Source organism: Nerophis ophidion, linkage group LG05, assembly GCF_033978795.1.
Source record: "Nerophis ophidion isolate RoL-2023_Sa linkage group LG05, RoL_Noph_v1.0, whole genome shotgun sequence".
NCBI lineage: Eukaryota > Metazoa > Chordata > Actinopteri > Syngnathiformes > Syngnathidae > Nerophis > Nerophis ophidion.
The window spans coordinates 15,473,029-15,499,377 of NC_084615.1; the positions used below are offsets into that span (position 1 = coordinate 15,473,029).

General features: G+C 42.0%; 2 protein-coding genes across 4 annotated transcripts in view; both read left to right on the plus strand.

Annotated features, from left to right (window-relative positions):
- Positions 1-26,349, plus strand: part of rom1b (retinal outer segment membrane protein 1b) — a 164,699-nt gene that overhangs the window by 48,361 nt on the left and 89,989 nt on the right. The window lies entirely within an intron of this gene.
- Positions 1-26,349, plus strand: part of ccdc88b (coiled-coil domain containing 88B) — a 159,054-nt gene that overhangs the window by 7,564 nt on the left and 125,141 nt on the right. For 2 of the 3 annotated variants that reach the window (XM_061900180.1, XM_061900181.1), the window contains exons 2-6: positions 3,847-3,977; positions 4,092-4,200; positions 19,279-19,348; positions 19,476-19,534; positions 26,112-26,195. In XM_061900180.1, coding sequence (XP_061756164.1) covers positions 3,847-3,977; positions 4,092-4,200; positions 19,279-19,348; positions 19,476-19,534; positions 26,112-26,195 — 453 coding nt within the window. Of the gene's footprint in view, positions 1-3,846; positions 3,978-4,091; positions 4,201-19,278; positions 19,349-19,475; positions 19,576-26,111; positions 26,196-26,349 lie in introns of those variants that run through there. The other variant, XM_061900182.1, reaches the window with a different exon arrangement.

The following is a 26,349-nucleotide window of genomic DNA, read 5'->3' on the forward strand; positions in this document are numbered from 1 at the left end:
CAACTAAAGGATCCTCTCCATCAACTACATGATCAGCTACATCAACTATAGGATCAGCTACATCAACTATATGATCAGCTACATCAACTAAAGGATCCTCTCCATCAAATATTGGATCAGCTACATCAACTGTAGGATCAGCTACATCAACTAAAGGATCGTCTCCATCAACCATATGATCAGCTACATCAACTATATGATCAGCTACATCAACTATAGGATCAGCTACATCAACTATAGGATCAGCTACATCAACTATATGATCAGCTACATCAACTAAAGGATCCTCTCCATCAACTATAGGATCAGCTACATCAACTATAGGATCAGCTACATCAACTATATGAACAGCTACATCAACTAAAGGATCCCCTCCATCAAATATTAGATCAGCTACATCAACTATAGGATCAGCTACATCAACTAAAGGATCAGGTACATAAACTATATTATCAGCTACATCAACTATAGGATCAGCTACATCAAATATTGGATCAGCTACATCAAATATTGGATCAGCTACATCAACTATAGGATCAGCTACATCAACTAAAGGATCAGCTACATGATATGATCAGCTACATGATATGATCAGCTACATCAACTATAAGATCAGCTACATTAACTAAAGCATCAGCTACCGTACATCAACTATAGGCTCAGCTACATCAACTATAGGATCAGCTACATCAATTAAAGGGTTGTCTCCATCGACTATAGGATCAGCTACATCAACTAAAGGATCGTTTCCATCAACTATATGATCAGCTACATCAACTATATGATCAGCTACATCAACTATAAGATCAGCTACATCAACTATAGGATCAGCTACATCAACTATAAGATCAGCTACATCAACTATAGGATCAGCTACATCAACTATAAGATCAGCAACATCAACTATAGGATCAGCTACATCCACTATATGATCAGCTACATCAACAATAGGATCAGCTACATAAACTATATCAGGGGTCGGCAACCTTTGCCACTCAAAGAGACATTTTGACCCGTTTCACAAAATAAAGAAAACAATGGCAGCCACAAAACTCTTTTGAAATTTAAAATGAAATAACACATTGCATACAGAGTTTTTTTTTACTTTGTGCTATGTATAAACCAGGGGTCCACGTGGCCCGCATCTTAATATGAAAAGTTAATGATAGTGGGGCCCGCAAGTTTTTTATGAATGCGGCTTGACAGCATCACACTTGCCAACCATTCCGAATATTCCGAGACAGTACCGAAAGTCAGATCAACCATTTTCGCGAATGTTTGCAGAATTTCCCTCGATTAACAATAATAAGGGCAACCTATGAAGGTGCTACCTTTGACGCCCTCTACTAAATGTCCAATCAGCTTGCCAGCCCAGTCACATGTCGTACGAGGCTTATGCTGACAGACGCAAACGATTGAAAGGCATACTTGTTCAACAGCCATACAGGTTACACTGAGGGTTGTGATATAAACACCTTTAACACGCTTACTAATATGCGCCACACTGTGAACCCACACCAAACAAGAATGACAAACACATTTTGGGAGAACATCGGCACTCTAACTCAACATAAACGCAAAAGAACAAATACCCAGAATCCCATGCATCCCACTCTACCGAGCTACATTATCCATTATCCACCCCGCTAGCACAAAATCTCCCACCCCCTCCGTGCGTCGGTTGAGGTGGGCTACATCAACTAAAGGATCAGCTACATCAACTATAGGTTCAGCTACATCAACTATATGATCAGCTACATCAACTAAAAGATCGTCTCCATCAACTATACGATCAGCTACATCAACTATAGGATCAGCTACATCAACTATAGGATCAGCTACATCACTTATATGATCAGCTACATCAACTATTTGATCAGCTACATCAACTATAGGAACAGCTACATCAATTAAAGGATCGTCTCCATCAACTATAGGATCAGCTACATCAACTATAGGACCAGCAACATCAACTATAGGATCAGCTACATCAACTAAAGGATCAGCTACATCAACTATAGGTTCAGCTACATCAACTATATGATCAGCTACATCAACTAAAAGATCGTCTCCATCAACTATACGATCAGCTACATCAACTATAGGATCAGCTACATCAACTATAGGATCAGCTACATCACTTATATGATCAGCTACATCAACTATTTGATCAGCTACATCAACTATTTGATCAGCTACATCAACTAAAGGAACAGCTACATCAATTAAAGGATCGTCTCCATCAACTATAGGATCAGCTACATCAACTATAGGACCAGCAACATCAACTATAGGATCAGCTACATCAACTAAAGGATTGTCTACATCAACTATATGATCAGCTACATAAACAAAAGGATGAGCTACATCAACTATAGGATCAGCTACATCATCTATGGGATCAGCTACATCAACTAAAGGATCGTTTACTTCAACTATATGATCAGTTACATCAACTAAAGACCATCTACATCAACTAAGTATCAGCTACATCAACTAAAGGATCGTCTCCATCAAATATAGGATCAGCTACATCAACTACAGGATCAGCTACATCAACTAAAGGATCAGCTACATCAACTAAAAGATCCGCAACATCAACTAAAGGATCCGCAACATCAAATAAAGGATCCGCAACATCAACTAAAGGATCAGCAGGATCAACTAAAGGATCAGCAACATCAACTAAAGGATCAACTAAAAGATCATCTACATCAACTAAAGGATCGTCTCCATCAACTATAGAATCAGCTACATCAATTAATGGATCAGCAACATCAACTAATGGATCAGCAACATCAACTAAAGGATCAGCAGGATCAACTAAAGGATCAGCAGGATCAACTAAAGGATCAGCAGGATCAACTAAAGGATCAGCAGGATCAACTAAAGGATCAACTAAAAGTTCAGCTCCATCAACTAAAGGATCGTCTCCATCAACTATAGAATCAGCTACATCAAATAATGGATCAGTTACATCAACTAATGGATCAGCAACGTTAACTAATGGATCAGCAACATCAACTAAAGGATCGTCTACTACAACTCAAGGATCGTCTCCATCAACTATAGGATCAGCAACAGCTACCTTTGTGTCACACCTATGGATCATGTTTTGTTTTGTCATGTTATGTTTTTGATTTTGGACAATCAGTCACGTTTTGCACTTCCTGGTTTTGTTTGTTTCCATGCCAACCTCATTAGTTTTATCCTAGTCACGCCCCTGCCCTCAGTCCCGCACCTGTTCCTAATTATCACAGCCACTACTTAAATCATTTTCTTTCTGTCCGTCAGTCTGGGATTTTTGCATTCTGCTTCATGCCACATTTCTATCACAAACCTCCACGCCTTGCCACGCTGCTAAACATTTGGACCACGCCACGTAAGATCCATGTATTCTTTCGCCTAAGTACTGTTTTTTTTTGGTTTATTGTTAGCATCTTTTGTTCATTTATAAATAGCCATGCCATTGTGCTGTTTTTGTTAACGTTTTAGCATTTATTATTATCCGCCATTGAGCGTGCTTTTTGTTTTGCCTTTTGTATTTAAGTAACAAATAAAAATGTACTTACATTCATGCCTGATTCGTCCCACATAATCCCACAGCTCAAGCTTGACAGTTTGTAAGAATAGACTAATAACTATTCAGTTACTTGGACTTCCTGTGGACCATGTGACTTGTGGAATATTCCACATTCTTCCTAGAGGATAGCAGTTTACGACAGGGCTATTCAACTACAACATTAGGAGGGCCACAGTTTTAAGAGCCCAAGGGTTCAGGGGCCGGACATTGATTAGCTATACATTAGTGGTTTGTGATGGCTTGACGTTGGTTCTCTCCTCCAGGTGCAGCTCTTTGAGAAGATGGTGGCAGCAGAGAACGGTGTCCCGGTCTACATAGAAGGTTCCCGCGATGCCAAGAACTGCTACCTCAGGCTGACCAATGGCATTTTCCTCAACCAGGTCATGAGGATCATGTAAGGATAATTGTTACGTATTGGTTTAAACATGTCCTGTTTCCTTTGAGATGTTTGACCAAGCTGCATGCAGATGTCTCCTGTGTTTGACCGAGCTGTGCTTGGGTGTCCCAGAGACCCCAACCCCAGGGTGGAGAGGCTGCATGACAGCCAGACAGACGACTGCATGCAACGCATCCAGAACTTCTCCATTTTGAATCGACACCTCAGAGCCTTCTACCAGGTAGGGAAGGGGCGGGGCCACGGGGGAGATGACATCATCTGGAGGGAAAGCAACAGACTTAAAGGCCTACTGAAACCCATTACTACCGACCACGCAGTCTGATAGTTTATATATCAATGATGAAATATTAACATTGCAACACATGCCAATACGGCCGGTTTCGATTACTAAACTACAATTTTAAATTTCCTGCGGTGTTTCTTGTTGAAAACGTCGCGGAATGATGACGCTTATGATGACGCTTATGATGACGCGTGTCTGTGACGTCTCGGGTTGCAGGGGACGTATTAGCCCAGTACCACACACTGCTTAAAGTCGTCTCTTTTCATCGCATAATTACACAGTAATTTGGACATCTGTGTTGCTGAATCTTTTGCAATTTGTTCAATTAATAATGGAGACGTCAAAGAAGAATGCTGTTGGTGGAAAGTGGTGGATTGCAGCTGCCTTTAGCACCAAAACACAGCCGGTGTTTCTTTGTTTCTTTGTGAAGCTTTAACACAGAGCGGTCAAGCGAACATGTTTCTCTACATCAACCAGCAACTTTTTGGATGGTAAAATTGTGATATTAAGTCGGCTCTTACCGGAGACTTCATTGGATTATGGGACCTCATCCTGCAGCTCAAAAAGACAGCTGTGATCTTGGCTCCTCGGCTTCTGTGAGAGACACTGGCGTTCACCGCAGCCATCCGACTTTCAGATATGACTTTACAATCTCACTAAAACATTATTAAAACAATAAGCAGATAAGGGATCTTCCAGAATTATCCTAGTAAATGTGTCTAAATACATCTGAAACGGTCCCGCTGCCGCCGCGTGGAGCCGGCGCTTTTTTTTTTTTTGTGCTTCACTCTAACTTTCCCCATCCACAAATCTTTCATCCTCGCTCAAATTAATCGTTTTCTCGGTCCAAATAGCTAATGCTGCTGGAGGCTCACATTATAAACAATGTGAGGATGTTAGGAGCCCTACAACCCGTGACGTCACGCGGACATATCTGCTACTTCCGGTACAGGCAAGGCTTTTTTATTAGCGACCAAAAGTTGCAAACTTTATCGTCGATGTTCTCTACTAAATCCTTTCAGCAAAAATATCGCAATATCGCGAAATGATCAAGTATGACACATAGAATGGACCTGCTATCCCCGTTTAAATAAGAAAATCTCATTTCAGTAGGCCTTTTAATAGAACTCTTCTCTGCAGGCATGTTGCTTGTTCAGACTCCTGGCAATGGTTTTAGTACAGTCTTAGGCTGGACTACAGCCTCGCTTTGGGGAGTTTGTGGACATTGAAAAGTAGAGGAAGAGTTGCAGAAGGTCGTTGGTTTCAACAGCAGCAAAATGTCAACAATTGACATTCGGGCTATTGTGCCTTGTAGTATTCATTCTCCAAAAACTGTTTATTTATTTTACTGAAGGATTTCTTGAAGCGTGGAGGATGCCCTCAAACCTGCAGTCTTGCTCAGGCCTTCAGTCTTTGTGGTTTTAGAGGGGAGCGTGTCGGTGCTGATGGTTTATATTGACTTAGAACAGCCTTTAATATTTAATTCCAACATTATACATCACGTATTTCACCACAACATTTCCAAAGATAGGAAGAAGCAGATAGGGTTAAGAAATACTGATATAAAGGGTAGGTGTCGCGCTATTTTCTGTTCTATCTACACTTATGTTAAAATGTAATAATCACTTATTCTTCTCTTCTTTGACACTTTACATTTAGTTTTGGATGATATGACACAATTAGGTATGGATCCGATACCAAGTAGTTACAGGATCATTCATTGGTCATCCTCAAAGTCCTCATGTACATACTTACTGACTTTATAAACCTAACACTCTTGTACTTGGTATCATTACAGTGGATGCCACCTATGGCGTTTGTTTACATTGTGATGCCGGTGAGCTATTGTATCCTCCTACGGTGTGTAGTGAAGCGTGTTTAGCTATTCCTCACCTCTACTTGTAAGAAACTTACTTTATTTGTCGCCATGGAGACAAGGATTAGTGATTTAGAAGTAGCTAAAACACTGTGGACGTATGTTAGCCACTGGCTAGCTATGTCTTAAAGCAGCTCTTCCTGAGGGCGTTTCAGTGTTATTATCACGACTTGGACTTGGGGGTGGATTGTTTTTTACGAGGCAAAGGAAAGTTACCGCGAGCAAGGCGTGAATGTAAGTACATATTTTATTTATTAGACCAACAAACTACAAAAAAAGAAGCAAACAAAAGGCGCGCACAATGGCGGAGAACAAACTTGATGAAAGAAAACAAAAACTTGCACTGTGGCATAAATAACGAGAAACACTTACTGTGACTTAGGCAAGGGTATGAGGAAAAAAGCAGCATGGATATCATGGGTGCCGGAGGTGATGTTGCCAGGACGGCGAACAGAAACAGACAGCTTAAATAGCAGTGACATAATCAGTGAAAACAGGTGCAAGACATGAGGACAGGTGAAAACTAACGAGTTGTCATGGTAACAAAACAAACCAGGAAGTGCAAAAACAGGAACAGAGCGTCCAAAAAACAAAACATAATCACACAGACAAGACAGCTATAACTACACTTTCATCTTTAATTTTTTACCACCAAAATGCGTCCATTCTCCCTTTTCTGTACACAAACTGTGTCTGCTTGCCGAACGTGCTCATCTGCTTGTAAAACCAGCAATGTCATGATATGAGGACGCCGGGTCGACATGCCTCTGAAAAAAAAATGAAAAAATGGAAGTAGTATTTTTCAGAAGTATAGAACCATTTTAATATGAGTCAGGCGGTACTTTATTAGTATGGGCATACTGTACAACCCAATCATTGGAACTTTGGCCTACAAGCTCTCCAGTACTAGAGTTGCCTAAACAAAAATGCAGAAAAAACATCTTCAAGATGAAAAAGTGGCTTTGTGGTGAAAGTACTAAGACAACTTCTAGCTCTTAAAAGGCTGAAAGACAACATACAGTGGGGCAAAACAATATTTAGTCAGCCAGCGATTGTGCAAGTTTTCCCACTTAAAATGATGACAGAGGTCTGTAATTTTCATCATAGGTACACTTCAACTGTGAGAGACAGAATGTGGAAAAAAAAATCCAGGAATTCACATTGTAGGAATTTTAAATAATTTATTTGTAAATTATGGTGGAAAATAAGTATTGGTCACTTCAAACAAGGAAGATCTCTGGCTCTCACAGACGTGTAACTTCTTCTTTAAGAAGCTCTTCTGTCCTCCACTCGTTATCTGTATTATTGGAACCTGTTTGAACTCGTTATCTGTATAAAAGACAACTGTCCACAGCCTCAAACAGTCAGACTCCAAACTCCACTATGGCCAAGACCAAAGAGCTGTCGAAGGACACCAGGAAAAGAATTGTAGACCTGCACCAGACTGGGAAGAGTGAATCTACAATAGGCAAGCAGCTTGGTGTGAAAAAATCAACTGTGGGAGCAATTATCAGAAAATGGAAGACATACAAGACCACTGATAATCTCCCTCGATCTGGGGCTCCGCGCAAGATCTCATTCCGTGGGGTCAAAATGATCATGAGAACGGTGAGCAAAAATCCCAGAACCACAAGGGGGGACCTGGTGAATGACCTGCAGAGAGCTGGGACCAAAGTAACAAAGGTTACCATCAGAAACACACTACGCCGACAGGGAATCAAATCCTGCAGTGCCAGACGTGTACCCCTGCTTAAGCCAGTGCATGTCCAGGCCCGTCTGAAGTTTGCCAGAGAGCACATGGGAGAATGTCATGTGGTCAGAAGAAACCAAAATAGAGCTTTTTGGTATAAACTCAACTCGTCGTGTTTGGAGGAAGAAGAATACTGAGTTGCATCCCAAGAACACCAAACCTTCTGTGAAGCATGGGGGTGGAAACATCATGCTTTGGGGCTGTTTTTCTGCTAAGGGGACAGGACGATTGATCCGTGTTAAGGAAAGAATGAATGGGGCCATGTATCGTGAGATTTTGAGCCAAAACCTCCTTCCATCAGTGAGAGCTTTGAATGGTTGACCAAATACTTATTTTCCGCCATAATTTACAAATAAATTCTTTAAAATTCCTACAATGTGAATTCCTGGATTTTTTTTCACATTCTGTCTCTCACAGTTGAAGTGTACCTATGATGAAAACTACAGACCTCTGTCATCATTTTAGGTGGGAGAACTTGCACAATAGCTGGCTGACTAAATACTTTTTTGCCCCACTGTATTTGAGGGCTTGAAGGGAGCAGTTTGTTACATGCTGTGAGCTAGCAAGGACAAACCACTAGATGGAAAAGTGAAGCCAGTATTAGTCAAAAGCATCTCTGCTAGGGATATTGTAAACAAAGTCAAGTATCAGTCTCCACAGAAGAGCATCCCTGCTAGGGATATTGTAACTAGTGCACTCGGGGGATGCACAAAGAAGAAGATGAAACAGAACATTTCCTTCATGGCCGTCCTCGCCTGTTATGAAGCAAATTGGATGATTTTCCTGAGGCCCGCCTGGTGGTGGAGGACTGGAGTGGAGGAAGCAATCTAGCAAAAAGGTTGCAGTTGAATGCATGTTTTGGTGTCATTTCAGGTAAAGACACACTCCTAAACCTCCCTGGTCAGAGAAACATAGTACAAACCTCGTTTCCATTTGAGTTGGGGAATAGATGTAAATATAAACGGAATACAATGATTTGCAAATCCTTTTCAACCCATATTCAGTTGAATATGCGACAAAGACAACATATTTGATGTTCAAACTGATAAAAAATTTTTTGTGTGCAAATAATCATTAACTTTAGAATTTGATGCCAGCAACACGTGACAAAGAAGTTGGGAAAGGTGGCAATAAATACTGATAAAGTGGAGGAATGCTCATCAAACCCTTATTTGGAACATCCCACAGGTGTGCAGGCTAATTGGGAACAGGTGGGTGCCATGATTGGGTATAAAAGCAGCTTCCATGAAATGCTAAGTAATTCACAAACAAGGATGGGGTCAGGGTCACCACTTTGTAAGCAAATTGTCGAACAGTTTTAGAACAACATTTCTCAACAAGCTATTGCAAGGAATTTAAGGATTTTACCGTCTATGGTCTGTAAAATCATCAAAAGTTTCAGAGAATTTGGAGAAATCACTGCACGTAAGTGATGATACTACGAACCTTTGATCCCTCAAGCGGTACTGCATCAAAAACCGACATCAGTGTGTAAAGGATATCACCACATGAGCTCAGGAACACTTAGAAAACCACTGTCAGTAACTACAGTTGGTCGCTACATCTGTAAGTGCAAGTTAAAACTCTACTATGCAAAGCAAAACCCATTTATCAACAATACCCAGAGACACCGCCAGCTTCGTTGGGCCCGAGATCATCTTAGATGGACAGATGCAAAGTGGCAAAGTGTTCTGTGGTCTGACGAGTCCACATTTCAAATTATATTTGGAAACTGTGGACGTGGTGTCCTCCGGAACAAAGAGGATTATAACCATCGGGATTGTTATAGGCGTAAAGTTCAAAAGGCAGCATCTGTGATGGTATGGGGGTGTATTAGTGCCCAAGGCATGGGTAACTTACACATCTGTGAAGGCACCATTAATGCTGAATGGTCCATACAGGTTTTGGAGCAACATATGTTGAGTTCAGTTCAAAGCGGATCCAAGACAGCAGCGAGAGTCCCGTCCACAGGAGACCACCTCAAGCGGAGGCGGATCAGCAGCGTAGAGATGTCCCCAATCGATACAGGCGAGCGGTGCATCCTGGGTCCCGACGAGCGGTCCATCCTGGGTCTGGACTCTGGACAGCCAGTACTTCATCCATGGTCATCGGACCGGACCCCCTCCACAAGGGAGGGGGGGACATAGGAGAAAGAAAAGAAGCGGCAGATCAACTGGTCTAAAAAGGAGGTCTATTTAAAGGCTAGAGTATACAGATGAGTTTTAAGGTGAGACTTAAATGCTTCTACTGAGGTAGCATCTCGAACTGTTACCGGGAGGGTATTCCAGAGTACTGGAGCCCAAACGGAAAACGCTCTATAGCCCGCAGACTTTTTTTGGGCTCTAGGAATCACTAATAAGCCGGAGTCTTTTGAACGTAGATTTCTTGCCGGGACATATGGTACAATACAATCGGCAAGATAGGCTGTGTTGGAGCCACTATGGATTGAACTTTCACAGTATCATGTTAGACCCGCTCAACATCCATTGCTTTCGGTCCCCTAGAGGGGGGGGTTGCCTACATCTGAGGTCGTCTCCAAGGTTTCTCATAGTCAGCATTGTCACTGGCGTCCCACTGGATGTGAATTCTCCCTGCCCACTGGGTGTGAGTTTTCCTTGCCCTTTTGTGGGTTCTTCCGAGGATGTTGTAGTCGTAATGATTTGTGCAGTCCTTTGAGACATTTGTGATTTGGGGCTATATAAATAAACATTGATTGATTGATTGATATGTTGTCATCCAAGCAATGTTACCATGGATGCCCCAGTTTATTTCAGCAAGACAATGCCAAGCCATGTGTTACAACAGCGTGACTCATGGTAAAAGAGTGCGGGTACTTTCCCGGCCCGCCTGCAGTCCAGACCTGTCTCCCATCAAAAATTTGTGGCGCATTATGAACCGTAAAATACGACAGCGGAGACCCCGGACTGTTGAACAACTGAAGCTCTACATAAAACAAGAATGGGAAATAATTCCACTTTCAAAGCTTCAACAATTAGTTTCCTCAGTTCCCAAACGTTTATTGGGTAATGTTAAAAGAAAAGGTGATGTAACACAGTGGTGAACATGCCCTTTCCCAACTACTTTGGCACGTGTTGCAGCCATGAAATTGTAAGTTAATTATTATTTGCAAAAAAACCAACAAAGTTTATGAGTTTGAACATCAAATATCTTGTCTTTGTAGTGCATTCAACTGAATATGGGTTGAAAAGGATTTGCAAATCATTGTATTCCGTTTGTATTTACATCCAACACAATTTCCCAACTCATATCGAAACAGGGTTTGTAGTTGGTGTCATTTGAGCTAATGACACACTGGCATCCCTCCAGGAGGACTTCAGCCTCCCTGGTCAGATGCTAGCAACATAGCAACATAACAACATAGCAACACTGTTGAAGGTTTCACTTCCCACTTTTGGAGTGAATGAGTGAAAGCTTGGAGCAACTTGGTGATACTGCTCTCACATCTAGTCAGGGATGCCAACATGTCCCTCCCTGGTCTCCAATGGCCAAAGTGAAAATGTGCCATTGGGCCAAAAAAGTGTGATTTGACTCAAGCCGAGGGTTATGTTGCCAAATGTCATGTTTAATAGAAGGCGACTAGTTGGCCCAGCGGACATGTTGGTGAGCTTGAAGGAGGTCAGTATGAATATGGATGATGTTCTGGAAGGCCAGCCTTTGGCGGCCAAACGGAAGGACTCAGTGGGCCACATTTGGGGCCCCTGGCGTAGGACAGTGTTTGCTCCCCTGTGCAGAGAAGAAGGGCTCAAGCAGTAGGGCTGGGCCTTACAGCAACATTCTTTGATTACTTGTACACATCAGTGCTTCTCTCTAGTGATTTTTTTTATTATTATTTGAATTCTTTGATTACTTGTATGCATCAGTGCTTCTCATTAGTGATTTATTTATTATTATTTGTATTCTTTGATTAGTTGTATACATCAGTACTTCTCATTAGTGATTTATTTATTATTATTTGTATTCCTTAATGACTTGTATACATCAGTGCTTCTCACTAGTGTTCTTAATTATTATTATTTATTATTTGCAATATTTAATGACTTGTATACATCAGTGCTTCTCACTAGTGATTTATTTATTATTATTGTATTCTTTAATGACTTGTATGCATCAGTGCTTCTCATTAATGATTTAATTATTATTTTTTTATTTGTATTCTTTAATGACTTTTATACATCAGTGCTTCTCTCTAGTGATTTATTTATTATTATTTGTATTCTTTAATGACTTGTATGCATCAGTGCTTCTTATTATCCATCCATCCATCATCTTCCGCTTATCCGAGGTCGGGTTGCGGGGGCAGCAGCCTAAGCAGGGAAGCCCAGACTTCCCTCTCTCCAGTCACTTCGTCTAGCTCTTCCCGGGGGATCCCGAGGCGTTCCCAGGCCAGCCGGGAGACATAGTCTTCCCCGTGGCCTCCTACCAGCTGGACGTGCCCTAAACACCTCCCTAGGGAGGCGTTCGGGTGGCATCCTGACCAGATGCCCGAACCACCTCATCTGGCTCCTCTCGATGTGGAGGAGCAGCGGCTTTACGTTGAGCTCCTCCCGGATGGCAGAGCTTCTCACCCTATCTCTAAGGGAGAGCCCCGCCACCATGCGGAGGAAACTCATTTGGGCCGCTTGTACCCGTGATCTTATCCTTTCGGTCATGACCCAAAGCTCATGACCATAGGTGAGGATGGGAACGTAGATCGACCGGTAAATTGAGAGCTTTGCCTTCCGGCTCAGCTCCTTCTTCACCACAACGGATCGATACAGTGTCCGCATTACTGAAGACGCCGCACCGATCCGCCTGTCGATCTCACGATCCACTCTTCCCCCACTCGTGAACAAGTTTCCTAGGTACTTGAACTCCTCCACTTGGGGCAGGGTCTCCTCCCCAACCCGGAGATGGCACTCCACCCTTTTCCGGGCGAGAACCATGGACTCGGACTTGGAGGTGCTGATTCTCATTCCGGTCGCTTCACACTCTGCTGCGAACCGATCCAGTGAGAGCTGAAGATCCCGGCCAGATGAAGCCATCAGGACTACATCATCTGCAAAAAGCAGAGACCTAATCCTGTGGCCACCAAACCGGATCCCCTCAACGCCTTGACTGCGCCTAGAAATTCTGTCCATAAAAGTTATGAACAGAATCGGTGACAAAGGACAGCCTTGGCGGAGTCCAACCCTCACTGGAAATGTGTCCGACTTACTGCCGGCAATGCGGACCAAGCTCTGACACTGATCATACAGGGAGCGGACAGCCACAATAAGACAGTCCGGTACCCCATACTCTCTGAGCACTCCCCACAGGACTTCCCGAGGGACACGGTCCAATGCCTTCTCCAAGTCCACAAAGCACATGTAGACTGGTTGGGCAAACTCCCGTGCACCCTCAAGAACCCTGCCGAGAGTATAGAGCTGGTCCACAGTTCCACGACCAGGACGAAAACCACACTGTTCCTCCTGAATCCGAGGTTCGACTATCCGGCGAAGCCTCCTCTCCAGTACACCTGAATAAACCTTACCGGGAAGGCTTCTTATTAGTGATTTCTTTATTATTTTTTATTTGTATTCTTTAATGACTTAAACATCAGTGCTTCTCACCAGTGATTTATCATAATTTATTATGTGTATTCTTTAATGAATTGTGTACATCAGTGCTTCTCACCAGTTTTTATTTATTATATATTATATGTATTATTTAATGACTTGTATACATCAGTGCTTCCCACTAGGGTTTATTTATTTATTATTATTATTTATTTGTATTATTTAATGACTTGTATACATCAGTGCTTCTCACTAGTGTTTTTTATTTATTATTATTTATTTGTATTGTTTAATGACTTGTATAAATCAGTGCTTCTCACCAGTTTTTTTAAAATTAATTTATTATTATTATTATTATTATTATTATTGTTTATTTGTACTATTTAATGAATTGTATACATCAGTGCTTCTCAGTAGGATTTATTTATTATTAGTATTTACTATTGGTATTATTTGTATTCTTTAATGACTTGTATACATCATTTTATCTCACTAGTATTTTTTATTTATTGTTATTAATTATGTGTATTCTTTATTGACTTGTACACATCAGTACTTCTCACCAGTTTTATTTATGTATTTATTATAATTATTTATTATTTGTTTTCTTTAATGACTTGTATACATCAGTGCTTCTCACTAGTGATTTATTTATTATTTGTATTCTTTAATGACTTGTATACATCAGTGCTTCTCATTAGTGATTTATTAATTATTTATTATTATTTGTATTCCTTAATGACTTGTATACATCAGTGCTTCTCACCAGTTTTTATTTATTAATATATATTATATGTATTATTTAATGACTTGTATACATCAGTGCTTCTCACTAGGGTTTATTGTTATTATTTATTTGTATTATTTGTATTTAATGACTTGTATACATCAGTGCTTCTCACTAAGGTTTATTTATTTATTATTATTATTTATTTGTATTATTTAATGACTTGTGTACATCAGTGCTTCTCACTAGTGTTTTTTATTTATTATTTGTATTATTTAATGACTTGTTTACATCAGTGCTTCTCACCATCCATTCATCATCTTCCGCTTTTCGGCAGCAGCCTAAGCAGGGAAGCCCAGACTTCCCTCTCCCCAGCCACTTTAGTTTTTATTTATGATTATTTATTATTTGTATTATTTAATGACTTTTACACATCAGTACTTCTCACCAGTTTTATTTATTTATTTATTATAATTATTTCCCATTTGTTTTCTTTAATGACTTGTATACATCAGTGCTTGGCAGCAGTTTTTTGGCAAACAACAAGCAGTGACCCAGATTGTGGAGATTTTTTATTTTTTTAACTCAAATACTGTATTTTTTGAAACATGTTGCAGGCATCAAATTCCAAAGAAGCAAATATTTGCAAACAACTTTTTAATCCTTTTCAACCCATATTCAGTTGAATGCACTACAAAGACAAGATAATTGATGTTCAAACACATAAACTTTATTTTTTTTTGCAAATAATAATTAACTTAGAATTTCATGGCTGCAACACGTGCCAAAGTAGTTGGGAAAGGGCATGTTCACCACTGTGTTACATCACCTTTTCTTTAAACAACACTCAATAAACGTTTGGGAACTGAGGAAACTAATTGTTGAAGCTTTGAAAGTGGAATTCTTTCCAATTCTTGTTTTATGTAGAGCTTCAGTTGTTCAACAGTCAGGGGTCTCCGCTGTCCTATCTTACGCTTCATAATGCGCCTCACATTTTCGATGGCAGACAGGTCTGGACTGCAGGCGGGCCAGGAAAGTACCCCCACTCTTTTACTACGAAGCCACGCTGTTGTAACACGTGGCTTGGCATTGTTTGGCTGAAATAAGCACGGGCGTCCATGATAACGTTGCTTGGATGACAACATATGTTGTTCCAAAACCTGTATGGACCATTCAGCATTAATGGTGCCTTCACAGATGTGTAAGTTACCCATGCCTTGGGCACTAATACACCCCCATACCATCACAGATGCTGGCTTATCAACTTTGCGCCTATAACAATCCAGATGGTTATTTTCCTTTTTGTTCCGGAGGACACCACGTCCACAGTTTCCAAATATAATTTGAAATGTGGACTCGTCAGACCAAAGGACACTTTTCCACTTTGCATCAGTCCATCTTAGATGAGCTTGGGCCCAGCGAAGCCGGCGGCGTTTCTGGGTGCTGTTGATGAATGGGTTTGGCTTTGCACAGTACAGTTTTACTTGCACTTACAGATGTAGCGACCAACTGTAGTTACTGACAGTGGTTTTTCGAAGTGTTCTTGAGCCCATGTGGTGATTTCTTTTACACACTGTTGTAGGTTTTTGATGCAGTACCGCCTGAGGGATCAAAGGTCTCTAATAAAGATGCTTACATGCAGTGATTTCTCCAGATTCTCTGGACCTTTTGATGATTTTACTGACCGTAGATGGTAAAATCCCTAAATTCCTTGCAATAGGTCGTTGAGAAATGTTGTTCTAAAACTGTTTGACAATTTGCTTACAAAGTGGTGACCCTCACCCCATCCTTGTTTGTGAATTACTTAGCATTTCATGGAAGCTGCTTTTATACCCAATCATGGCACCCACCTGTTCCCAATTAGCCTGCACACCTGTGGGATGTTCCAAATAAGTGTTTGATGAGCATTCCTCAACTTTACCAGTATTTATTGCCACCTTTCCCAACTTCCTTGTCACGTGTTGCTGGCATCAAATTCTAAAGTTAATGATTATTTGCAAATAAAAAAATGTTTATTGGTGTCAACATCAAATTTGTTGTTTTTGTAGCATATTCAACTGAATATGGGTTGAAAATGATTTGCAATGGTTTATATTTACTGCGATGAGGTGGCGACTTGTCCAGGGTGTACCCCGCCTTCCGCCCGATTGTAGCTGAGATAGGCGCCAGAGCCCCCCCGCGACCCCAAAAGGGAATAAGCGGTAGAAAATGGATGGATGGATGGGTTTATATTTACATCTAACACAATTTCCCAACTCATATGGAAACAGGGTTTGTACACCTGACATCCACTGTAATGATACCAAGTACAGGAGTGTATCTTGTCGATACTACTATGATTACATTGATATTTTTTGGCATCACATCTTCTTTTTTTAATTTTTTTTATTTATTCAATTGGAAAGGGATAAGTGGTAGAAAAAATGCAAGAATGGAAATATGCCAAATAGTGATATATGCCAAATAGTGATAAATAGTGTAGATGTGCAGGAAGGACTACAACAGGAGCTGCTCTCCAACAAAAAGAACCAGACTTTGGAATCATGTTGGCTTTGCCACGACTGCAACTGCTTCATGTCCTGCAGCGGCACACACTTCCCACAATGCATCTGTGCATTGCCTCGCTAACCGCAGAGTGAGCGCTAATTGTGTGTCCACCAGAAGAATGAGAACAGGTGGCGGAGCAGCCGGCCAAAATCACACTGTGGCTCTTTGACAATCAAAATTTTTTCTTTTTTGTAATTAACAGAGAAATAGTTGGGCGCCACATTGTGCTACAGAATGCAAATGAGGAAGTTGGAAGAGAAGGCGCCTTGCAAGGGAGGGACTTGATGATGTCGCTGCCAGAAATGACAGCTTTCTGGCCAAAGGAAGTCCGACATTGTCCTCTTTCATCCAGCAGGACTTGACAAAAGATTTGTCCAAGTAGTGGCAACCAGCCGACCACAGCCTTGTTTGCAAACCCCGTTTCTATATGAGTTGGGAAATTGTGTTAGATGTAAATATAAACGGAATACAATGATTTGCAAATCATTTTCAACCCATATTCAGTTGAATATGCTACAAAGACAACATATTTGATGTTCAAACTAATTCACATTTTTTTGTGTGCAAATAATCATTAACTTTAGAATTTGATGCCAGCAACACGTGACAAAGAAGTTGGGAAATGTGGCAATAAATACTGACAAAGTTGAGGAATGCTCATCAAACACTTATTTGGAACATCCCACAGGTGTGCAGGCTAATTGGGACCAGGTGGGTGCCATGATTGGGTATAAAAGCAGCTTCCAAAAAAATACTCAGTCTTTCACAAGAAAGGAAGGGGCGAGGTACACCCCTTTGTCCACAACTGTGTGAGCAAATAGTCAAACAGTTTAAGAACAACGTTTCTCAAAGTGCAATTGCAAGAAATTTAGGGATTTCAACATCTACGGTCCATATCATCAAAAGGTTCAGAGAATCTTGAGAAATCACTCCACGTAAGCGGCATGGCCAGAAACCTATATTGAATGATCGTGACCTCCGATCCCCCAGACGGCACTGTATCAAAAACCGACATCAATCTCCAAAGGATATCACCACATGGGCTCTGGAAGACTTCAGAAAACCACTGTCACTAAATACATTTGTTCGCCACATCTGTAAGTGCAAGTTAAAGCACTACTATGCAAAGCGAAAGCCATTTATCAACAACATCCAGAAACTCTGCCGGCTTCTCTGGGCCCGAAATCATCTAAGATGGACTGATGCAAAGTGGAAAAGTGTTCTGTGGTCTGACGAGTCCACATTTCAAATTGTTTTTGGAAATATTTGACATCGTGTCATTCGGACCGAAGGGGAGGCGAACCATCCAGACTGTTATCGAGGCAAAGTTGAAAAGCCAGCATCTGTGATGGTATGGGGGTGCATTAGTGCCCAAGGCATGGGTAACTTACACATCTGTGAAGGCACTATTAATGCTGAAAGGTACATACAGGTTTTGGAACAACATATGCTGCCATCTAGGCTTCACGGTGGCAGAGGGGTTAGTGCGTCTGCCTCACAATACGAAGGTCCTGCAGTCCTGGGTTCAAATCCAGGCTCGGGATCTTTCTGTGTGGAGTTTGCATGTTCTCCCCGTGAATGCGTGGGTTCCCTCCGGGTACTCCGGCTTCCTCCCACCTCCAAAGACATGCACCTGGGGATAAGTTGATTGGCAACACTAAATTGGCCCTAGTGTGTGAATGTGAGTGTGAATGTTGTCTGTCTATCTGTGTTGGCCCTGCGATGAGGTGGCGACTTGTCCAGGGTGTACCCCGCCTTCCGCCCGATTGTAACTGAGATAGGCGCCAGCGCCCCCCGCGACCCCGAAAGGGAATAAGCGGTAGAAAATGGATGGATGGATGGATATGCTGCCATCTAAGCGCCGTCTTTTTCATGGACGCCCCTGCTTATTTCAGCAAGACAATGCCAAGCCACATGTTACAACAGCGTGACTTTGTCGTAAAAGAGTACGGGTACTTTTCTGGCCTGCCTGCAGTCCAGACCTGTCTCCCATGGAAAATGTGTGATGCATTATGAAGCGTAAAATACGACAGCGGAGACCCCAGACTGTTGAACGACTGAAGCTCTACATAAAACAAGAATGGGAAAGAATTCCACTTTCAAAGCTTCAACAATTAGTTTCCTCAGTTCCCAAACGTTTATTGAGTGTTGTTAAAAGAAAAGGTGATGTAACACAGTGGTGAACATGCCCTTTCCCAACTACTTTGGCACGTGTTGCAGCCATGAAATTCTAAGTTAATTATTATTTGCAAAAAAAAAATTAAGTTTATGAGACTGAACATCAAATATCTTGTCTTTGTAGTGCATTCAACTGAATATGGGTTGAAAAGGATTTGCAAATTATGTTTCGTTTATATTTACATCTAACACAATTTCCCAACTCATATGGAAACGGGGTTTGTACTTATCATGGTAATCAACTTGCCCTGCAGTGGGTGGATCATGGCTGATGACGATGACTTACTTGTGTTTACACAATAGTGGCTGGCTGTTGAGTCATTTTCAGTACATAATCCATCGGTCTATCTCTCAAAAGATCTTCATGTCTTGGTTTGTGCAGGAGGACCTCCAGCAGTTAATACTGATGCCTCTCCCCAATGTGGCCATCCTAGGGCAGGACCCTCTCACAGGTACACAAGAACAACCTGATCCCATCTCTACAAGCCCTTCCACTCTAGTCCCGAGTCCTTATCTTTACCGAGGTGATAATGAGCGGGAGATGATGATAATGGTGATGATCATGATATTTATATTCAGAGGCCGCCGTAGAAGAGCTGAGACGTTTGCTGCTGCTGCTACTAGGATGTGCCGTGCAGGTGAGACCAGACTATTGTCGTGTAAAGGATGTGGTGTGCAGGTGAGATCACACTATTGTCTTATAAAGCAGTGGTCCCCAACCACCGGGCCGCGGCCCCTCGATTGGTACCGAGCCCCAGAAGAAATTTTTATTAATTTTTATTTAAAATTTTGTATTTTTTTAATTTTAATTTTTTCAAATATTAAATCAACATAAAAAACACAAGATACACTGACAATTAGTGCACCAACCCAAAAAATCTCACTTTTTTATGACAAAAACCGGTACCGCGCTGCGGCCGGATTGGTACCGGGCCGCAGAATAATTTTTTATTAATTTTTATTTAAAATTTTGTATTTTTTTATTTATTTTATATTAAATCAACATAAAAAACACAAGATACACTGACAATTAGTGCACCAACCCAAAAAAATCTCACTTTCTTATGACAAAAACCGGTACCGCGCTGCGGTTCGATTGGTAACGGGCCGCAGAATAATTTTGTATTCATTTTTATTTAAAATTTTGTATTTTTATTTTTTATATATTTTTTTATATTAAATCAACATAAAAAACACAAGATACACTGACAATTAGTGCACCAACCCAAAAAATCTCACTTTTTTATGACAAAAACCGGTACCGCGCTGCGGCTCGATTGGTACCGGGCCGCAGAATTTTTTTAAATTAATTTTTATTAAAAATTTTGTATTTTTTTAATTTTTCTTTATTTTTTATATTAAATCAACATAAAAACACAAAATACACTGACAATTAGTGCACCAACCCAAAAAATCTCACTTTTTTATGACAAAAACCGGTACCCGCCCTGCGGCTCGATTGGTACCGGGCCGCAGAAGAATATTTTTTTTAATTTAAAAAAAAAAAAATAAAAATAAATCAACATAAAAAGCACAAAAGACAGTGCACTTACAATTAGTGCACCAACCCAAAAAACTTCCCTTTTTCATGACAAAACCTCCCTTTTTCATGACAAACAAAAGGGGCGTGGTTTAGAGGGGAGGGGTTGTATCTTCCTCGTTCGTTCTTCTGGTTCGTCTCCTTGTGTGCGCAGTTGGGCACTGCACTCTCTAAAAGCCGTAGATGTTATTGTCACATATGCATGTACAGTAGAGGGCACTATTTTCTTGTTTAAGAGTTTCACAACATTGCTGATTACGGCAGACGAACTGCTTTACGGTAGACGAAAATGTGACTGCTGTTGTTGTGTGTTGTTACCGCGCTGGGAGGACGTTAATGAGACTGCCTAACAATAAACCCACATAAGAAACCAAGAACTCGCCCTCGATCATTCTACAGTTATAACGTCATTGGGCAGACACGCTGTTTATATTGTGGGAAAGCGGACGTGAAAACAGGCTGTCGACACGTCACTCAGGTCCGCATGGAGCTGGAGGGGGCTTGGCTTCCAGCTCTGCATGAATTTTGGGAGATTTTCGGGAGAAAATCTGTCCCGGGAGGTTTTCGGGAGGGGGGCTGAATTTCGGGAGTCTCCCGGAAAATCCGGGAGGGTTGGCAAGTATGGATGTGCAGGTGAGACCACACTATTGTCTTGTAAAGGATGTGGTGTGCAGGTGTGACCAGACTATTGTCTTGTAAAGGATGTGGTGTGCAGGTGAGACCAGAATATTGTCTTGTAATGGATGTGGTGTGCAGGTGAGACCACACTATTGTCTTGTAAAGGATGTGGTGTGCAGGTGAGACCAGACTATTGTCTTGTAAAGGTTGTGGTGTGCAGGTGAGACCACATTATTGTCTTGTAAAGGATGTGGTGTGCAGGTGAGACCACACTATTGTCTTGTAAAGGATGTGCTGTGCAGGTGAGATCACACTATTGTCTTGTAATGGATGTGGTGTGCAGGTGAGACCACACTATTGTCTTGTAAAGGATGTGGTGTGCAGGTGTGACCAGACTATTGTCTTGTAAAGGATGTGGTGTGCAGGTGAGACCAGAATATTGTCGTGTAAAGGATGTAGTGTGCAGGTGAGACCAGACTATTGTCTTGTAAAGGATGTGGTGTGCAGGTGAGACCACACTAGTGTCTGGTAAAGGATGTGGTGTGCAGGTGAGACCACACTTTTGTCTTGTAAAGGTTGTGGTGTGCAGGTGAGACCACATTATTGTTTTGTAAAGGATGTGGTGTGCAGGTGAGACCACACTATTGTCTTGTAAAGGATGTGCCATGCAGGGGAGACCACACTATTGTCTTGTAAAGAATAGAATAGAGTTTTATTGTCATTATTGCAATGAACAGGTTCAAAGAACAACAAAATGATGTGGTGTGCAGGTGAGACCACACTATTGTCTTGTAAAGGATGTGGTGTGCAGGTGAGATCACACTATTGTCTTGTAAAGGATGTGGTGTGCAGGTGAGATCACACTATTGTCTTGTAAAGTATGTGGTGTGCAGGTGAGACCACACTATTGTCTTGTAAAGGATGTGGTGTGCAGGTGAGACCACACTATTGTCTTGTAAAGGATGTGGTGTGCAGGTGAGACCACACTATTGTCTTGTAAAGGATGTGGTGTGCAGGTGAGACCACACTATTGCCTTGTAAAGGATGTGCCATGCAGGGGAGACCACACTATTGTCTTGTAAAGGATGTGGTGTGCAGGTGTGACCAGACTATTGTCTTGTAAAGGATGTGGTGTGCAGGTGAGACCAGAATATTGTCTTGTAAAGGATGTGGTGTGCAGGTGAGACCACACTATTGTTGTGTGTAGGATGTGCCGTGCAGGTGAGACCACATTATTGTCTTCTAATGGTAGGTCATTCCAGGTGGAGGACTTGGAATGGGCACACATGGCTTTACTGAGCCAGCTCACAAAGGCACCTGCCCATACATCTGATTGAAACACTACCTGGTCTTTCTTATCTGGCTCTCAGCTAACTCATTTTACTATCAGCCCCTTTCTTTACCACATGTAAACCAATCAATACAATTTACTTTTTAGAAGTAACAGCACAACATAGCTGAAAAATAATGTTAGGAATGTTGAAGTAGCATTTCATGTAGCTGTGAACTGTAAATGTTATAACTTATAGTTATGTGTAATTAAACTGTGGGTGGAAATGTACTTTTTATATTTGTTTATATGTTGTTTCATGTATTGACCTGATTTCAAAATTAATATAAAAATAGCATCTAATATCCAAAACTCGCAAAAAGTGTGAACTAATTTTAACTGATTTTTGAAATGTATTTCAACATTTGGCTTTGCAGAAAATATAAAAACAGAAGACAATCTCAGCTTAGTCCCCACTTTACAGATACTTTACAAATTTTACTCCTCTGGATCAAGGGGATCCAAACTCTTTGAGGGCTAAAAGACTGCATGTAAAGTAACATATATATGTATGTATGTATGTATGTATGTATGTGTGTATGTGTGTATGTCTTGATTGGATTATCCAGAGAATAGTGCTCAATACCGTGGTAGAGCGCAATATGTATGTGTGGGAAAAATCACAAGACTACTTCATCTCTACAGAACTGTTTCATGAGTGTTCCCTCAATCATCAGGAAAATCTCCTGATGATTGAGGGAACTCCTCATGAAACAGTTCTGTAGAGATGAAGTAGTCTTGTGATTTTTCCCACACCTACATATATATATATATATATATATATATGTATATATATATATATATATATATATATATATATATATATATATATATATATATATATATATATATATATATATATATATCCATCTTCCTCTGCTTATCTGAGGTTGGGTCACGGAGGCAGCAGCCTAAGCAGGGAAGCCCAGACTTCCCTCTCCCCAGCCACCTCGTCTAGCTCTTCCCGGGGGATCCCGAGGTGTTCCCAGGCCAGCCGGGAGACATAGTCTTCCCAATGTGTCCTGGGTCTTCCCCGTGGCGTCCTACCGGTTGGACGTGCCCTAAACACCTCCTTAGGGAGGCTTTCGGCTGGCATCCTGACCAGATGCCTGAACCACCTCTCCATGTGGTTCGGGTACTGCTCCTCTCCATGTGGAGGAGCAGTACCTTTACTTTGAGTTCCTCCCGGATGACAGAGCTTTTCACCCTATCTCTAAGGGAGAGCCTCGCCACACGGTGGAGGAAACTCATTTCGGTTGCTTGTACTCGTGATCTTATCCTTTCGGTCATGACCCTAAGCTCATGACCATAGGTGAGGATGGAAACGTAGATCGACCGGTAAATTGAGAGCTTTGCCTTCCGGCTCAGCTCCTTCTTCACCACACCGGATCGATACCGAAGACCCCGCACCGATCCGCCTGTCGATCTCACCATCCACTCTTCCCTCGCTCGTGAACAAGACTCCTAGGTACTTGAACTCCTCCACTTGGGGCAGGGTCTCCTCCCCAACCCGGAGATGGCATTCCACCCTTTTCCGGGCGAGAACCATGGAGGTGCTGATTCTCATTCCGGTCGCTTCACACTCGGCTGCGAACCGATCCAGTGAGAGCTGAAGATCCCGATCAGATGAAGCCTATCAGGACCACATCATCTGCAAAAAGCAGAGACCGATTCCAAACCAGACCCCCTCAATGCCTTGACTGCGCCTAGAAATTCTGTCCATAAAAGTTATGAACAGAATCGGTGACAAAGGAAAGCCTTGGCGGAGTCCAACCCTCTCTGGAAACGTGTTCGACTTACTGCCGGCAATGCGGACCAAGCTCTGACACTGACCGCCACAATAAGACAGTCCGATACCCCATACTCTCTGAGCACTCCCCACAGGACTTCTCGAGGGACACGGTCCAATGCCTTCCCCAAGTCCACAAAGCACATGTAGACTGGTTGGGCAAACTCCCGTGCACCCTCAAGAACCCTGCCGAGAGTATAGAGCTGGTCCATAGTTCCACGACCAGGACGAAAACCACACTGTTCCTCCTGAATCCGAGGTTCGACTATCCGGCGTAGCCTCCTCTCCAGTACACCTGAATAAACCTTACGGCAGGGGTAGGGAACCTATGGCTCTTTCGATGACTGCATCTGGCTCTCGGATAAATCTGAGGTGACGCTGCTTAAAACAATAAGTAATGAATAATTCCACTTGTAATCAAAAGTGTTAAAAATAATGATCAAAATAGAAAACATGTCCATGCGTTTGAGCTTGGTCCGCATTGCCGGCAGTAAGTCGAACACATTTCCAGAGAGGGTTGGACTCCCCCAAGGCTGTCCTTTGTCACCGATTCTGTTCATAACCTTTACGGACAGAATTTCTAGGCGCAGTCAAGGCATTGAGGGGGTCTGGTTTGGATTAGGTCTCTGCTTTTTGCAGATGATGTGGTCCTGATGGCTTCATCTGGCCGGGATCTTCAGCTCTCACCGGATCGGTTCGCAGCCGAGTGTGAAGCGACCGGAATGAGAATCAGCACCTCCAAGTCCGAGTTCCAGAAGTTGCATTAAGGGTAAGAAGTGATTTATTTATTATGGGTTAGTTTAGGGCTTGCTCTCCTGGGGGTTCTTCAGACCACCAAGCACCGACATGAGAGCCTGTTTCAGGGTTACAATATTTTTTTTATTTTACAATAAGTCTCTCAGTTGGTTTCCAGCAATTGTCTTTTTTCTTTCGTTCTCGCTCGCGCTCCGGCTCCAGCTCCAGCTCCAACCCCGTCTCCACTCCTGGCTGCTGCTTATAAACAGAGCGACAGGGGATGAGATAACAAGGCCCAGGTGGGCCATCGACGCACCTTTCGCTGATTTCGAGGCTGGTCCTGGCAACACCCTGCTTCGCTGCAGGCCCGCGGGCCACGCCCCCTCCACAGTTAGCTTCAGAATAACAATGTTATTACAAAGAATAAGAGACCGGTTATACTCTAGAAATGTTGGTCTTACTTAAAAATGCACACGTTTAGTTGTGTTCAGTGTTAAAAAATATTTTATGGCTCTTACGGAAATACATTTTAAAATATTTGGATTCTTGGCTCTCGCAGGCAAAAAGGTTCCCGGCCCCTGCCTTACGAGGAAGGCTGAGGAGTGTGATCCCACGATAGTTGGACCACACCCTCCAGTCCCCCTTCTTAAAGAGAATATATATGTACTGTATATATACACATATGTCTGTATATGTATACAGGCTGTACATATACGTGTATGTGCATGTATGTTTATATGTATATATACGTTAGGTCAGGAAAAAACACAGAGGCTATATCATCCCTACAAGCCTGTTTCACAGGCTACTAGGATAAGAGGTGAAACATCTTCCAGGACAAAGCAAACAGTCCAGTTGTGATGATTGAATGTCCTGAGATGTCAATGACCTGATGAATGCTAACATTCACGGACAAGTTGATTCAATGTCTTTGTAAGGAAAAAATGCCTCAAAACATTGCAACTTTTTGAAGAAGCTGCTGCAAAGTCAGGCACTTTACGCAAAAAAAAAAAAATTTCCAAAGTCCTAGAGGGACTAAAATATGCTTGAACAGGTTTTCCCCAAACTGAAGCGCAGAATGGTCTGCAAGGTCTCAGGATTTAGAAACAAGGAGATTTAGGAGGGTTTTGTTTTTATTTGAAGTGTTGTAAGTTTGTCTTTCTTGTTACCTAAAATACACCCCTGATGTTCCTGTGTTGGCAGTGTGAACACAAAGAGACCTTCATCCAGCAGATCCAGTCCCTGGACTTTGACACTCAGGCTGAGCTGGCCAGCTGTATTCAACAGGTGCGTGCAATCCATCCTTCCATCTATGGCAGTCAGTCCCACAGCTCACATCCAGCAAGATCTTGTCCTGCAGGCCACTTTCTAGTCGCAAAGCTCACGTCCAGCATTTAGTCTTAGACTTAGATTGTTACATCTCGTCTTAGACTTAGATTGG